The sequence below is a fragment of the Halichondria panicea genome, chromosome 4 (genome assembly GCF_963675165.1).
Source record: "Halichondria panicea chromosome 4, odHalPani1.1, whole genome shotgun sequence".
Classification (NCBI taxonomy): domain Eukaryota; kingdom Metazoa; phylum Porifera; class Demospongiae; order Suberitida; family Halichondriidae; genus Halichondria; species Halichondria panicea.
Window position 1 is genome coordinate 6,217,985 of NC_087380.1, and position 14,753 is coordinate 6,232,737.

General features: G+C 41.1%; 4 protein-coding genes across 5 annotated transcripts; all 4 read right to left on the reverse strand.

The window, feature by feature from the left end:
- Nucleotides 1-245: 245 nt before the first annotated feature.
- LOC135334654 (TNF receptor-associated factor 2-like) lies at nucleotides 246-2,906 on the reverse strand. Of its 2 annotated transcripts, XM_064529926.1 has the most exons (5): nucleotides 2,772-2,906; nucleotides 2,022-2,199; nucleotides 1,897-1,960; nucleotides 1,527-1,784; nucleotides 246-1,469 (listed from the first exon to the last, which is right to left on the reverse strand). In XM_064529926.1, the coding sequence occupies exons 2-5, from the start codon at nucleotides 2,177-2,179 to the stop codon at nucleotides 534-536; spliced, it is 1,416 nt and encodes a 471-aa protein (XP_064385996.1). In that variant the 5' UTR covers nucleotides 2,180-2,199; nucleotides 2,772-2,906; the 3' UTR covers nucleotides 246-533. The 2 variants fall into 2 exon arrangements, with proteins under 2 accessions (XP_064385996.1, XP_064385995.1); XM_064529925.1 differs by lacking the exon at nucleotides 2,772-2,906 and having other exon boundaries at nucleotides 2,022-2,387.
- Nucleotides 2,521-6,182, reverse strand: LOC135334659 (uncharacterized). Its single transcript, XM_064529934.1, has 7 exons — nucleotides 6,044-6,182; nucleotides 5,185-5,388; nucleotides 4,784-4,826; nucleotides 4,621-4,719; nucleotides 4,537-4,572; nucleotides 3,558-3,851; nucleotides 2,521-3,503 (listed from the first exon to the last, which is right to left on the reverse strand). Exons 2-7 carry the CDS (start codon nucleotides 5,337-5,339, stop codon nucleotides 2,814-2,816), a joined length of 1,317 nt encoding a protein of 438 aa, XP_064386004.1. The 5' UTR covers nucleotides 5,340-5,388; nucleotides 6,044-6,182; the 3' UTR covers nucleotides 2,521-2,813.
- On the reverse strand, nucleotides 5,808-7,845 carry LOC135334653 (TNF receptor-associated factor 2-like). The gene is made up of 4 exons (XM_064529924.1): nucleotides 7,602-7,845; nucleotides 7,473-7,536; nucleotides 7,099-7,356; nucleotides 5,808-7,034 (listed from the first exon to the last, which is right to left on the reverse strand). The coding sequence occupies exons 1-4, from the start codon at nucleotides 7,769-7,771 to the stop codon at nucleotides 6,054-6,056; spliced, it is 1,473 nt and encodes a 490-aa protein (XP_064385994.1). The 5' UTR covers nucleotides 7,772-7,845; the 3' UTR covers nucleotides 5,808-6,053.
- Nucleotides 7,846-12,701: 4,856 nt separating this feature from the next.
- Nucleotides 12,702-14,735, reverse strand: LOC135334652 (TNF receptor-associated factor 3-like). The gene is made up of 4 exons (XM_064529923.1): nucleotides 14,504-14,735; nucleotides 14,293-14,359; nucleotides 13,899-14,156; nucleotides 12,702-13,839 (listed from the first exon to the last, which is right to left on the reverse strand). Exons 1-4 carry the CDS (start codon nucleotides 14,659-14,661, stop codon nucleotides 12,772-12,774), a joined length of 1,551 nt encoding a protein of 516 aa, XP_064385993.1. The 5' UTR covers nucleotides 14,662-14,735; the 3' UTR covers nucleotides 12,702-12,771.
- Between the last annotated feature and the right edge of the window lie 18 nt (nucleotides 14,736-14,753).

Consider the following 14,753-nt stretch of genomic DNA (forward strand, 5'->3'; position numbering starts at 1 on the left):
GTAGCCCTACTATTGTTAATGTACCTTGCCACATAAACACAAAGTGGCCCAACACAAAGTTTAGCGCCACTGCATAACCAGCCCCACTCTTTTGCTTGTGGCCACCGTGGCACAAACATAGAGCCACTCTTTTAGCTTATCGCCGTTGTTGCTAGTGCCACTTTCCCCCCCAACATGAACTAGCACCATTCTTTTTGTGGCTCTAAGACTTTGAAACAAATAGCATGGTATCTTCCCTTCATTACTCCTGATGCAATAATTATAGCAATAATTATAGCACAATGTTCGACAAGACAAACACAAACTAACTGACAGGGTGCACATCATGATTAAACTGTTCTATATACATGGTAGAAGTGAAATAAAAATTCTGTACGATAAAAAGCATATTTATTTTGACCCCACCAGAGTCCAACCATTTGGCTGGCATGCACGGCGTGCATCAGGCGAGCCAGGCGAGCAACACTCCCAAGCACCCTCCATGCAGGCAACTATATAGCCTGTAGGAGTTCTTATTACCTACCAGGTAATGACTATGGGTGCTTGATGGAACTGCAATCAATGGAGCACTTGATAAACACTGTGTCATCAGCAATGAAACCACCGTTTTTCAATTCAGTGTTAGATGCAAATCGAGGGCAACCACTTGCAATGTTCATATCGGATTTTGGCTTTTGGAAAGAGCTGCTCATGGGGTCTGGCTGGAAAGTGTCGATAATGTCCCTATTCCCTGTCTGGTTGATCAGCTTGAAGGTCACCTTGGATGTGAAAGGCCATTTTAGAATGTTGTCAAAATCTCCCTTCATGATCACAAAGAACAGCGACATGTGAGTGTTCTTTCCAATACCGTCTCCCAGAATGTAGAGCTTCAAACATATTTTATAGCCATATCGCCCTGAAAAAAATGGAAGGCTGAAGATCGAGGTGTACTTCCCTGATTGTGCATCAGCCATCCTCTGACTGAATTGTGGGATCTTCCAGATCATATTACCATCATGGTTACTGTTTTCAATTAGCGACAATCGGAAATCTCTATCTTCGAACTCCGCATGTTTTGATCGCATTGCTCTCTCCATTTTCACCACCGTATTCGTAAGGGTGGTAATTTCCTCGTCTTTTCGGCTAAAATGGGTAGATATTTTAGTATTGAGCTCCTTAGCAATTTTTGCAAGAGCAGTTGTATTTAAGAATTCTTGGTCTTCAACTCTTCCTCTAGTCTGACCAGAGTAATGACCTGTGTCCTCGCTTTGATTGTTACCAGAAACAACAGCATGAATTACAGCTAATCCTTTTTCACCAGCTCCATCTTTCTCGACAAGATCACCACATTGTGAGAGAAATACATTCTGACCAATCGCCTCATCGAGATTATGGTGATTCGATCTAACAAGCTTTAATGCACCAGCAACGCTCTGAAGATGCTCCAATCCATGATCACTAACGTGTTGCTTTAGCTCTTTCCGTGTCATCTGAAAATCAAGATACAATAGATAATTAGTGCACTGATTTTTTTTGCTATTACTTACCGTGCGAGTGTGACGACATCCAAACTCAACAAGTGGACATTTCATCAATGCCTTAGGGCAAACTCGTCCATGCGATCCAATTTGGTCAGGGGACAAGATAACACCACATAGATTGCATTCTTCTGAAAGAAAGTTGCACGCTTTGAGGTGAGCTGCCAATTTTGCCAGCCTGTCCTCCCAGTGGCACCCCTTCAGTTGATGAGGGCAACCGACAATCATCCCCTCAACCTCCCTCCTCACAAATCGATCAGGAAAATACTGCAGAGGAGAGATCAGTAGGTAAAACATTCAGCTAGTTGCTGCCTCAGTGACCAAACTTGTTCTTAGACTATCAAAATTCAGTTGCTCTAGTTTTATAGCGTGGACCTACCTCAGCTCCTTCTTCGTCTGATTTCAGAAACTCTTGACAGTCAAGTTTGGGGCATTTCGGTAAACTGTAGAAGTAAATACAAATAATATGACAGTTCTAAAACACATACATTGGGGGCTACTTACCTCTCTGCTAACAGCTGAACAGCACAGCATTCACACAGCCAGTGTCCACATATTGGCTGCACAGCATCCTTCAGGAGATGGTTGCAGGAGGGGCACTGGTACTTGTCAAACAGTGCTGGATTTTTGGATGTACCTCGAGATACTTTGTGTCTTAGCATGATACAGACTTGCTAGAATGCTGGATTTTGTAAAGTGGAAGTCATGAAGCAACTACTTTATTCCAGAATTAAAAACATAATTATTTATACTCATCAGGCCGGTGGGTATAGGTTAGGGCATAGATTGAAACTCTTCAATCTATGGTTAGGGGTAGAACCCAGGGAAATCTCAACAAACTACCAGCCCCTCCCCCTATTGAGCATAGATACATATTTATGGTTGTGAATACTGAACCCTCTGTACAATACATTCTAGCTCAGAAAAACAACAGTGCAACTTTTAACTATAGATCGAGTATATATCCCAAACTTTTTGCTCGCCAGCAGGTGCATCATTCACATCTGTTCCATAAGAGTGATGTTCACTTCATGAATTTTTTAAAAATCAAGAATCAAGCAGGATCAAACAATGAGTGAGAATGAATACTTAACATACGATGATAGAATGATGAATTAGTTAAAGGGTAGATTACAACATGTATGACAGTTATGCCAATAAAATTAATAATGGCAGCGAAAAAATATGCCACAAAACAACGGTGTAGATCACACAAAAATAGCTCTATAGGTATTATGATACAGACATACATACCTGATGACTTCAATGTGAAGCTACCGGCCTTGCAAAATAGTATCAAAATGTTTTGAGACGGCCTCGAAAAGATTCCTCGTTCTCCTTGCTGCGATTGCAATGACAGTTCTTAATCAAATCAAAGAAAGTTTTCTTCATTTTAATCTGAGTCGTCAAAACTTTGAACATTTCTGTACTCTGAGCAGTCAAGATTCTCATACTCTCTTTATTATCCTTACACTCAGAACATTCATCAACTACAGGTGGCAGAATGCGCTTCTTTGGTGTGGCATCTGGACCAAACGACATCTTTCTAGCCGCTGCTTTCAGAAGGGCAGATGGTGGTACCTTAGAGGGAGGTATGTCTGGCGTAGCTTGGGGTGGGGCAGGGAACATGGCAGAGGAGTTAGTGATTGGTGTCAGAGGCGATGGAGTCTGAAAAGGGTTCCCGGGAACCATGGGGGGTTTTCCACGGCACTTTACAGGCTTTAGTTTGGTCGGACTAGACGGACTTGCTGCAGCGGAATCGGTGAACTTTGGTCCTCGTTCCCTCACAGGTGAAAAGAGAGGGGTAACCGTAAAGCTGCCAAGTGAATTCAATTGGGAGGTCAGTTGAGTTGATTCAATAGGTAGAAGGGGCTGGGGAGCAGTATAGGCAGTGCTTCCAATGACCATTTGATCTTGAGTGCTCTCTCGATTGGCAGCTTGTTGAACTGGCAAATTTTCCCTCTCTGGCCTGATCCCAAAGTGTATCTATATACAAGGTAAACAAAATGATTACATTTCCTCTTACTCAATCAGACACACCTTAGTATCTGCTCTCTGAGCATTCAGGGTGTGAGACCTTTCATCCAAGAACATTTCTATACCTGCTCGCTTCAAGCTGTTGTTCGAGGAAGCTGCACCATTAGCCTGGATCCTCTTTAATGAGTCAGCACTCACGCGCTCAACATAGCCAGCACTACCAGCAATTCGTTCAATGCTATTGGCCCGCTGAAGTAGACTGTTAGCATTCTGTCTTAGCTGCTGGGCAGTTGAATCCAGGCTTTCTTTGTCTTTAATCTTCACAAGAATGTGCGATGCTTTCTTCTTTGAGACTGGCTGTAGATAATATAATTTTATTTAAGATTAAAAACCCAGTATTGATGCTTTTTGATGGTTAATTTGCCGCCCTTTCGCACTAGCTTTTCAGATTGAAAGCTAAAGCTTTGCACATCTAATGATTGAGACACACCTTAAAAACGTGCATGGGCGTATACATTTTTCGCGTGCTCTCAGCACCCTCCTACTGCATTTCCTAGAAACGCCACTGATATGGGATTAACAGCACGAGTAACAAGCAATGGCAAGGCTTAGCCGAGTGCTAATTGCTAGTACTTGTTAAGAGTGCTACTAATCCCTTATCGCACGAGTAACCAGATTTCTGTAGTTTTATTAACATTTTCAGCCGTGGCCGTTATTTGAACACAATACGTCGTCATTGACGACGTGCACTGGATGTGATACAGGGTTATAATTGCTGTACACTAATAGCACATCATACGCTTATGGATTATCATTGTCCAAAAAGCAAAATGACAAATTATGGCCCCCGATGGACAATTTGGATTTAGTTAAAGGTCACCAACTATCAATTTAGGTACATAGCATAGAAATTATGGTGCCCCCTTTAAAATTTGAGTTTAAGCATTTTGCCCCCTCTTGGAAATATTCTGAAATGAACCCTGCAATGCTACAGTGAGTTTCGTAAGTCTCTATGAAGTATACACAAACTATTGTCACTTACCTCACAAATTTCAGGCGGGTGCTCGTCAATGTGGTCCTGCAATGAATAAAACAATGATCTGTATTCTACTGAAGTTTGACTCACAGTGTAAGCTGTGTAGGTTCCACTCCAGTTGCAGCCATTAATTAAGCACGACACATGCGACTGGCGTATCTGTTCACACAAATGCTCATCACTGGAATACTATAAAAAGAGTTGAAACGATCAATTAAGGTCAGTCGAATTTCCTGTAAATTATTCTACCCACCTGAAACCTTTTCTCACAGTCTTTTATAGGGCATAGGGCTTGTCTGTACAGGAACAAATGAAAATGCACATAAAACAATCACTATAATTATCTAGATATAGCTCTATCGTCTTTCTTCTATACAGCGCCCTCTAATAGAAGTTCACAAATTAGAAAATAGATTATAACACGGCCTTTAATTGAGGCTCTACATACAACTGATCTATGAAAGCCTTGTGGAAACAGCTATATACTAGTACTCTACGTTCTATTGCTAAGTGCCACTCCAATATCAGTACCAATTTGTGCGCCAATGGAAAATCATTCACTGTATAAGACGGTATATGTAGGTGATTATACCAACACAAGGTCTGCACTTAACAAAACAAAACAGACAGTTGCTGTCTGAGCTGCATGCTCACCTTTTCAATGCTGTAGCCGTGTATTCAGTTTCTCCTACACAGTCTGCACAAAGATAATGTCCACAGCTTGTCTTGAAAGCATCTTTCAACAGGTTGCTGCAATTTTCACGTTGACAGAAAAAGTCTTCATTATAATCAAAGAGTTCTCTAGACATATCTTGTTCTTTATCTAGAACTATTCAAGGCATTACATCTTCTGTTTACCTGCAGCCAAATTTAGATTAGATCTTGATCTAGATTTAGATTTTTATGGGAGTTTCCCAGGGGACACCCCTAGGTTGTGTACATGGGTGGGTATCTCCTTATGGTATGCGGTATGAATACGGAATGGCATTGTATGTTTTCAATCATGTCTAGTACACTAACCCCAAATTATCACATTGCAGCACAAACACGAAGTTCAGCGCCACTCTTTTTACATAGCCAGCCCCACTCTTTTGTTTGTGGCCGCACGAACAAATGATTTTCAGTGCCCAGAAACTGTAGCTAGCGCCACTTCCCCCCCCCCACGCCAAGAAATTTCTGCTAGCACCACGTACTCTTTTTTGTGGTTCTAAGACCACTTTTTTTTATTGCGCTTTTAGTATGGTACCTTCAGGTACTTCTGATGCAATGTAGCAGAATTGTTGACAAGACAAACACAAACTGACAGGCTAGGGTGCACATCATTGATTAAATTGTTCCACATGGTAGAGGTAAAATAAAAATGCTGCACTACAAAAAAATATTAATTTTGACCCAATAGAGTCCAACCACTCTTTGGCATGCACGGCATGCACCAGGCGAGCAACACTCCCTCCCAAGCACCCTCCACACAGGCAATTATATTAGCCTGTATATAGGAGTTCTTATTACCTACCAGGTAATGACTATGGGTGCTTGATGGAACTGCAGTCAATGGAGCACTTGATAAACACGGTGTCATCAGCAATGAAACCACCGTTTTTCAATTCAGTGTGAGAAGCAAATCGAGGGCAACCACTTGCAATGTTCATATCCGATTTTGGCTTTTGGAAAGAGCTGCTCATGGGGTCTGGTTGGAAAGTGTCAATGATGTCCCTATTCCCCATCTGGTTGATCAGCTTGAACGTCACCTTGGATGTAAAAGGCCATTGTAGAATGTTGTCAAACTCTCCCTTCATGATCACAAAGAACAGCGACATGTGAGTGTTCTTTCCAATACCGTCTCCCAGAATGTACAATCGAAGGCACATTTTGTAACCATATCGTCCTGAAAAAAATGGAAGGCTGAAGATGGATGTGTATTTGCCTGATTGTGCATCGGCCATCCTCTGGCTGAACTGTGGGATCTTCCAGATCATATTACCATCATGGTTACTGTTTTCAATTAGCGATAGTCGAAAATCTCTATCTTCGAAGTCTGCATGTTTTGATTGCATTGATCTCTCCATTTTCATCACTTTGTTCTTAAGGGTGGCTATTTCCTCGTCTTTTCGTCTCGAAACAGTTGTTATTTTAGTATCAAGCTCAATATTGAGCTTCTTAGCCATTTGTGCAAGAGCAGTTGCATGTAAAAATTCCTGATCTTCAACTCGTCCTCCAGTCAGGCCGTGCATAGAGTGATAACCAGGGTCCTCAACAACAGCTTGAAATACAGGTCCTTTTTTCTCGCTACTTCCTTTGCTGTAAAGGGATTGACTGTTTTCACCAGCTCCATCCCTCTCGACAAAATCGCCACATCGTGAGAGAGACACATTCTGACAAGTTGCATCATCAAGACTATCACCACTTTGGTAATTCGGTATAAGAAGCTTTAATGCATCAGCAACGCTCTGAAGATGCTCCAATCCATGATCATTAACATGTTGCTTTAGCTCTTGCCTTGTCATCTGAAAATCAAAGATACAATGTCGTAATTTATAGCCCTATGATTATTCTTGCTATTATACTTACTGTGCGGGTGTGGCGACATCCATACTCAGCAAGTGGGCACTTCATCGATGCCTTAGGGCAAACTCGTCCATGCGATCCAATTTGGTCAGCAGTCAAGACAACACCACATAGATTGCATTCTTCTGAAAGAAAGTCACACGCTTTGAGATGAGTTTCCAATTTTGCCAGCCTGTCCTCCCATTGGCATCCCTTCTGTTGATGAGGGCAACTGACAATCATTCCCTCAACCTCCCTTCTCACAAATCGATCAGGAAAACACTGCAGAGCAGAGGAGAGATCAGTAGTTAAAACATTTGCTAGTTCCTGCTCAGTGCTCAGTGACCAATTTGTTCTTAAAATTCAGTTGCTCTTAGTGTACATGTACGTGGACCTACCTCAGCTCCTTCTTCGTCTGACTTCAGAAATTCTTGACAGTCAACTTTGGGGCATTTCGGTAAACTGTAACATGATAAAATGTGATGATGACAGTTCTAAAACACATACATTGGCCTAGATCTACTTACCTCTCTGCTAACAGCTCATCAGCACAGCATTCACACAGCCAGTGACCACATATTGGCTGCACAGCATCCTTCAGGAGATGGTTGCAGTAGGGGCACTGGTACTTGTCAAACAGTGTTGGATCCTTGGATGTGCCTCGAGAAACGTTGTGTATGTGTCTAGGCACAGGCATGGTGGATATAATTATATCTGTATGTTGCGTGGTACGGTAGCGATATAAAACAGCTAAAGCCTTGGCTTTTATACCCAGCACCTAGCCTATAAACATTGTCAAAGTACCCAGGGAGAGTACCAGGGAGAGTACCAGGAATTGTCAATAGTAGTATAATCTATGAATACATGTACAAAATTTACTACAATGAATGATGATTCATGCATGCACTTCCTCCCCCTCCAGGGCTGGGAAAATACCAGGGAGATTTCAACTCTGCATGGCCTCGCTCTTAGCCTGTTCATATACTATTAATGGTACTTGCATGAGTTCTTATACTGTACTTTATATCTTCTTTAATTTTATATAGGTCTCTCTTATTGCTTTGTGCTCTCCCGGTGGCCTGTTCTTAGCGGCGCCTTTTGTACAGTATCATGCATGGGAACCTCTGCTCCACTGTCTTTGTTGTCTTAGTATTTACTGTCTATGTTTTGTGCATACTGTTAGTTGATCTATGGTTGATAATTTAATCTTGAACTGCCTGCCGCACGCTGCTCGCGGTGCACGAACACAACAGAGTTCAAACTTGGTACTTGTGTAAATGCACTAATGTCCATACTGGAAACTTGTTTTTTGATACTACCAGACTGATTTATATCTACCCTAAATTAAAGGGCAACTTAGAATCGGCTATATAAAAAGAATATACATGCATGGAATGTTCTTATCACTTTTTGTCGTACCTCCTTCATCTGGTTCGATATACTATAGGGTACCGTGTGTGTTAAAACACCTGTGTAAAAACGCATGTTCAATTAACGTACATGAATATCCATTTCACTGTACTTGTGTTGTAAATTGTTGTCCAGATTAATGTCCCCACACTACTACAGAGATACCACCTACATCGAGTAGCCTCGTTCCCAGCCAAGTTGTCTCATAAAAATTGACCTGGGACCGAGGCTATATAGGTATCGAGCTGAAAGAGCAAAAAATTAATGCATGGTTATTGCTAGACTGGTGGCGACAGCCCCTGGCGTGCGTAGCGCGAGGGACTGGCAAACTGTCTATCAGTCACTCGTCTCAGCTGCAACGAGCATTGCAGCCTATCAGATTGCTCAACGTCATATTAGCCCTGTAATTGTACACTTCAGGGGATTCAGTGCATTCCATAGTAGCTGAATCTCATAGCAAAATTTAACCACATTATCTATAACGATATTCATGTTTAGTAGTGTCATACGATCTATTACACTTCCGCTGAGACGAGTGACTGATAGGCAGTTTGCCAGTCGCTCGGGCGGCTGTCGCCGCCAGTCTAGGTTATTGCTACATTATGAGTACAAATTAAGTATTGTATGCAATGAGTTGCCTGCAGTTGTTTGCAAATTTGCTCGTTGCTTACAACCATTGCATACAGTGTACAGTGGCAACGAATTGCCTGAATGTTGCCTGGTGTATGCCTTAAGGACATAGAAATGAATAACGCAGAAAAAAAAATTGCATGAGTATACTATTAGACAGGTGTAGAAAAAATTGCATAATAGCTATAGTAGAGACAGCTAGCTGTCTGATTACGTGGATGGGAGTTGTGAATGGCTGAGCCAGGATAAAAGGAATCATTACAACGTTACAAACACACGGCTAAACCCCCTTCTACGGTATACTACCCCAGCATAGTGAATGAATATACATAATATGAATATATGAATATACATGTATACTGCATTGCAGTTGCTAACAACAAGAATGTAACTAGCCTCGATTCCAGAGACTAGAATGTAACCAAATACTGCAATCTGATAAAGAATAAATACAAGATTGGTTTGCAACTCGACCTTGGAAAGTTCCTACGTTAAATTATCTACACAGTGTGTCGAATGCTATATTTGAAGCTGGCATTCATGTCTATAATGATAATAATAGCATGCAACTATAGGCACATATAATTATACATATCATAACAAATTACAGTGTGAGCTCTTTGCACAGCAGCAAAAACTTTTTACCGTAATGACCTTAATTATAATTATTTCAGAATCTATAGAAAGCAACGTTAAGAAAACAGTGCTTCACCTTCGAAAATTGCCAAGTTTCTAAAGTCGAAGGTTTACTTAATGGTTTTGTGATTTTGTCTTAGCTTCGAAGTTTCATATACCATTGGATTCCGAGTATATGCTGTAGAGTTTCAACTTAGCATTTTCTATAGAAGTCCTTGGCATACTTGTCAACCACATAAAGCATAAATGAAGACATAATTGACTACAAAACTTCCGGGGGCAAACTCAACGCAAATATCCTGTCTCATTAGCAGTTAAAGCAGTCAATGAAGTACGTGTCTAGTTCGCTTAAACAACTCATTTTTGTGTCCACACACACATAGGCCGCCCTGATAACTATTTCTTTAATCTTGAAAAGTGTGCCTAATTCTCATAAAATTATTCTCTGATTAATTCCCAACAAAATTAATATGACAAATTAAAGTTAAGACATAGAAATAAACACAACACACAACTGACTCAAGACATTTAATATATAATTATCATGATTCTCAGTTCGCTGGCTTGAACTGATCCATAATATTCACTTAAAAGAAGGGCGGCTGATTCATGAATTAATATTCACCTTCAGCCATTTTTTGCCATGAAAACATTGTTATGCAAAACTTAATGTAATGATCTTTACCATTATTATTCCATCAGAGCCTAACCAAAACGCACACAAATCCCTCTACCCCTGCTGCGCACAATGCACGAAAAATTATACTGTATAGCCGGTAATTTTTGGGGGGCAAAACTTTCATGAACAATAGTCACTTTGTGGGATAATATTTTCGTGGTTGCTGCCTGCACTGCATGCAGGCATAATTATGAATCTCGGGGCACTTGTACAAGTCAGGGGGCATGCATAAAAGTGGATATATATATGAGCATTTTGAGCATTTTAACACAAAGGCACACAATAATAATTAAGATTGAATGAGCCACACCTCACTCCGGGTTATCTTCCACAAGAAGGGGCGGCTAATAAAGTAACAAACTAACTAAATGGTCTAACAGGTGGCAGCTCAAGTTTAATGTAAGACCATGATGTGTACTTCCCAAAAAAAACCATCACCAACTATCAACTATAATTATAAATACACAACAATATTCCAACCTTGGTTGGAATTGTGGTAGTTATTAGTTGTTGATATAGGTTCAAACTTTCAAGTACCTTGAATTGACATAGAGACCAAGTAACCAAGCGAACCAAATTTTTAAACTTGCTGAGGCGTAACATGCATAAATCATCTGAGCTAGCCAAATCAAGAGCCTTCACAGCCCTTGTACTCCCATGCACACCTGCATGGAGTTATCAGCCCCAGTCTGGTTGCCCCACTTGAAGAGATATAATAAGCTTATAGAAAACATGCTTATATATTAATTTTCTTTCAAAAAAGAGCAGCATGATGGGTTGAGGCCAATTGGAACAAAGAGAATCACAGCTGGAGCAAATCTTATGATGAATGCCGGCTCTCACTGTCATGGTTGACGCTTGAGAATAGAAGAAATCTCCTCTCCTACTGCCAAACGTACAAGACATTCCACAATATGGACTGCGTGTGCTTCAAGAACCATTGCATGTATAACCAGTCAACAAGGAGTCACACCACCTATATCACTACTCTGCAAGCACTGCTACAGATACTCATACAATGTAAATAGCTGTTTCCAGTGTAACGTTTTACCCTCAAACATTGTAAGCTGCACTATATAGGTAAGCTGCACTATATACCTCTTTAAGTCAGCATCAGCACTTAGACGTCACCTCATGCAAACGATATATTTCTGTGTCTTTTTTTGTGCAACGGGGGAGCACCTGGAGAGGCTGTAAAGCCTATTTGTGTGACCCTTTCACAGGGAAAATATTTAAATTTCCTGTTACAGTGCATGCCTTAAAATCTGCACATTTCCTGAAAATGTAAGTTGTTCTGCAACCTACTTACAAAGGATAGTGCAAAATGTTCTGTATAGTTTCCTTTACCAAACCTGAAGAAGTTCAGGACATGTGTAAGACTCATAAAGGAAAGTCTACAGGAAATTTTGCACTATCCTGAAAGTATAGAAAATTTATATGTTTTTCCCATTTGGGTAAAGATTGATTGAAACCACATGTGGCTTTTAATCGTGATTTGTACTAGAACAAGTGAGGATGCCTTAATTACCCAAAACTTCCAACCGCACAGGTCAAAGTTCAATTGCGTGTTACCTGCCAACAAGCACTGGCTATTTTTAGCTGCCAAGAGTCTGATTCGGGCACTCTAGGTTATAGATATTGCACCAGCTAATTAATTAAGGGACTAATTGGGTTAGTTTAATCTCTCTTACAGACTATAACTCAAGCCTGTGCCTGAAAGCTTAGTTCAACATACAGCTGGCTTCGAGACTTGTATTTCCGCTTCTGAGCAAAATTGGCAAAAATAAATTTGAAAAATAACGTTTTCAGCTATAGGCTTGAACCACTTGACCTTAGCTAATTAAGGTCACTAATTGGATTTCTCTAACCTTACTTCAAGCCTAGTTTTTAGTGTCTGTAAGTTTAAAACGTTATTTTTCAGGGGGGTCAAATTTTATTTTCGCCAATTTTGCTCAGAAGCTTAAGCAGGATACAATCAAAAGTCTTGCTCTAGCTCTTGTACTAGCCTCGATATCATGAGCGGCTTGTTCTCGAGGTCCTGGCACAGCTGGCTTTGAGACTTGTATCTCTCTTCTTCTGGCAAAAATAAAATTTGACCCCCCCCCCCCCCTGAAAATAAAGTAAAAACTAAGCTTAAAGTAGAGAAGTTTGAATAAATCCAATTAGTGACCTTAATTAGCTAAGGTCAAGTGGTTCCAGCCTTGAGGTAGTCTGCATGAGAAGTTTGCAATTTTTACTTGGTCTAGCCTCCTTTGAACCCCCAATAAATGTGCAGGTAACTTTATATACACTCCGAAATATATACTAACTTACTAACTATATAGTAGAGTCTGATACGGCAGCTAGGGATGCTTAACAGTGGCACAGTCAATGGAGCACTTGACAAATACAGTGTCCTCAACAATAAAGCCGCCATTCTTTAGTTCAGTGTGAGACACGAACCTTGGACAGCCTGAAGCAATGTTCATATCAGACTTTGGCTTTTGGAAAGAGCTGCTCATGGGGTCTGGTTGGAAAGTGTCGATGATGTCCCTATTCCCTGTCTGGTTGATCAGCTTGAAGGTCACCTTGGATGTGAAAGGCCATTGTAGAATGTTGTCAAATTCTCCCTTCATGATCACGAAGAACAGCGACATGTGAGTGTTCTTTCCAATACCGTCTCCCAGAATGTACAATCGAAGGCACATTTTGTAGCCGTATCGTCCTGTATAGAACGGAAGGCTAAAAATCGAGGTGTATCTGCCACTCTGTGCATCGGCCATCCTCTGACTGAACTGTGGGATTTTCCAGATCATATTGCCGTCATGGTTACTGTTTTCAATTAGCGACAATCGGAAATCTCTATCTTCGAACTCTGCATGTTTGGATCGCATTGCTTTCTCAAGCTTTGTCATGTTGTTTCGCAAGGTAGTTATTTCTTCATCTTTTCGTTTTAGGTCAGCATTAAATTTTGCCTCCAATACTGAAGTAGAATTTTTCAAAGTAGTAGCAGAAGAATTCCTGAAAGTAGTAGCAGCGTGCACTTCAAGTGCATTCCTGTCAGGTAGGCCGCCATATGTTGATCCGTCCGTAGTTACTCCTGGACCATCTGCAAATACTGCTTGATAAGCTTTTTTCTCTCCAGCATAATCTCTCTCTAGCCCATCATAAGTTGTTCTTCGAACGTTTGGGAGAACTGCTCGAAATTCCTTCGATTTCACCACTTTCGGTACTGCACAATCTCTCTCAATTCCATCTGACATTCGACCAAAATCTTGACCGGTTGCATTGCTGTCGTCGTCAGCTTGGGGGATAAGCGGTTTAATATGATGCATGGTTTCCTTTTTAAAAAGCTGTAAGGTATCAACCAGCATTTCGAAATGTTCCAACGAATGAGTAGCAATATGTTTCCTCAGCTCCTCTCTGGTTATCTGCATGAAGATAAGCCGTGTTAAATTACTATTACATTGTAGTTAGTTAGTACCTTTACCTGTTGAGTATGTTGGCATCCAAACTCTGCAAGTGGGCATTTCATTAATGCCTTTGGACAGACCAGTTTGTGAGATTCTATTTGGTCTACTGGTAGGATTTTTCCGCAACACTGGCAACCTAGGATGGCAAATGAGCAGATATTTCGGTGATCATCAAGTTTCACCAGCCTGTCCTCCCACTGGCACCCCTCCGGGCGGTTGCTGCAGCTTACTATCAGCCCCTCGATCTCACGCCGAACAAACCGATCCGGAAAGTACTGTTTGTGTGTGTGTGTGTGTGTGTGTGTGTGTGTGTTTGTTACATGTGTGAATGTGCACGTGTACATGACCTGTCATGGTCTGACAATAGAATATCCTCTCTAAAAGCTATTTTACTACAAAATGAAAACTTACCTCTGCTCCCTCATTTGCGTCTGCGTTAAGATCTTCAAGGCAGTCAGGCCGAGGACACTTTGGTGAGCTAGTATAGTTGTGAGGGGTGAAAAATGGGTGTATGGGTGTATATGAACGTGCTCTACGATTACAAAACTATCCAGCTATTAACTGTTAACTAGTTTGAGCTGTAGGGGGTAGTTCTATGCATTATCTATACAATAGAACTTACGAAGACTCAAGCAGTTCGTCAGCACAGCTTTCACATAACCAGTGACCGCAAACAGGTTGGACGGCATCCTTCAACAGTAGTTTGCAGTGAGGGCACTGGTACTTTTCGAACACACCTGGGTCCTTGACATTGCTGCGAGCTACACCATGTCCTGGCATTTCAAAGAGGGAGCGCAGAGAGTTTACTTTCAAACCACAAAAGTCATACAGGCGAATGAACACTTAATGAAATTCATAGCCTTTTTAAAATT

What these genes read in the sequence shown, in the direction of transcription:
- LOC135334652 (XM_064529923.1), bottom strand. Translation starts at nt 14,661, where the DNA reads ATGCCAGGACATGGTGTAGCTCGCAGCAATGTCAAGGACCCAGGTGTG. An exon ending in GACGAACTGCTTGAGTCTTC is followed by an intron (nt 14,360 to 14,503) that starts GTAAGTTCTATT and finishes CAACTATACTAG; the next exon opens with CTCACCAAAGTGTCCTCGGC. An exon ending in ACGCAAATGAGGGAGCAGAG is followed by an intron (nt 14,157 to 14,292) that starts GTAAGTTTTCAT and finishes ACACACAAACAG; the next exon opens with TACTTTCCGGATCGGTTTGT.
- LOC135334659 (XM_064529934.1), bottom strand. Translation starts at nt 5,339, where the DNA reads ATGTCTAGAGAACTCTTTGATTATAATGAAGACTTTTTCTGTCAACGT. An exon ending in ACTGTGAGAAAAGGTTTCAG is followed by an intron (nt 4,720 to 4,783) that starts GTGGGTAGAATA and finishes CTCTTTTTATAG; the next exon opens with TATTCCAGTGATGAGCATTT. An exon ending in ACCCGCCTGAAATTTGTGAG is followed by an intron (nt 3,852 to 4,536) that starts GTAAGTGACAAT and finishes TATTATCTACAG; the next exon opens with CCAGTCTCAAAGAAGAAAGC.
- LOC135334654 (XM_064529926.1), bottom strand. Translation starts at nt 2,179, where the DNA reads ATGCTAAGACACAAAGTATCTCGAGGTACATCCAAAAATCCAGCACTG. An exon ending in CAGACGAAGAAGGAGCTGAG is followed by an intron (nt 1,785 to 1,896) that starts GTAGGTCCACGC and finishes TCTCCTCTGCAG; the next exon opens with TATTTTCCTGATCGATTTGT. An exon ending in GATGTCGTCACACTCGCACG is followed by an intron (nt 1,470 to 1,526) that starts GTAAGTAATAGC and finishes CTTGATTTTCAG; the next exon opens with ATGACACGGAAAGAGCTAAA.
- LOC135334653 (XM_064529924.1), bottom strand. Translation starts at nt 7,771, where the DNA reads ATGCCTGTGCCTAGACACATACACAACGTTTCTCGAGGCACATCCAAG. An exon ending in GATGAGCTGTTAGCAGAGAG is followed by an intron (nt 7,537 to 7,601) that starts GTAAGTAGATCT and finishes ATCATGTTACAG; the next exon opens with TTTACCGAAATGCCCCAAAG. An exon ending in CAGACGAAGAAGGAGCTGAG is followed by an intron (nt 7,357 to 7,472) that starts GTAGGTCCACGT and finishes TCTGCTCTGCAG; the next exon opens with TGTTTTCCTGATCGATTTGT.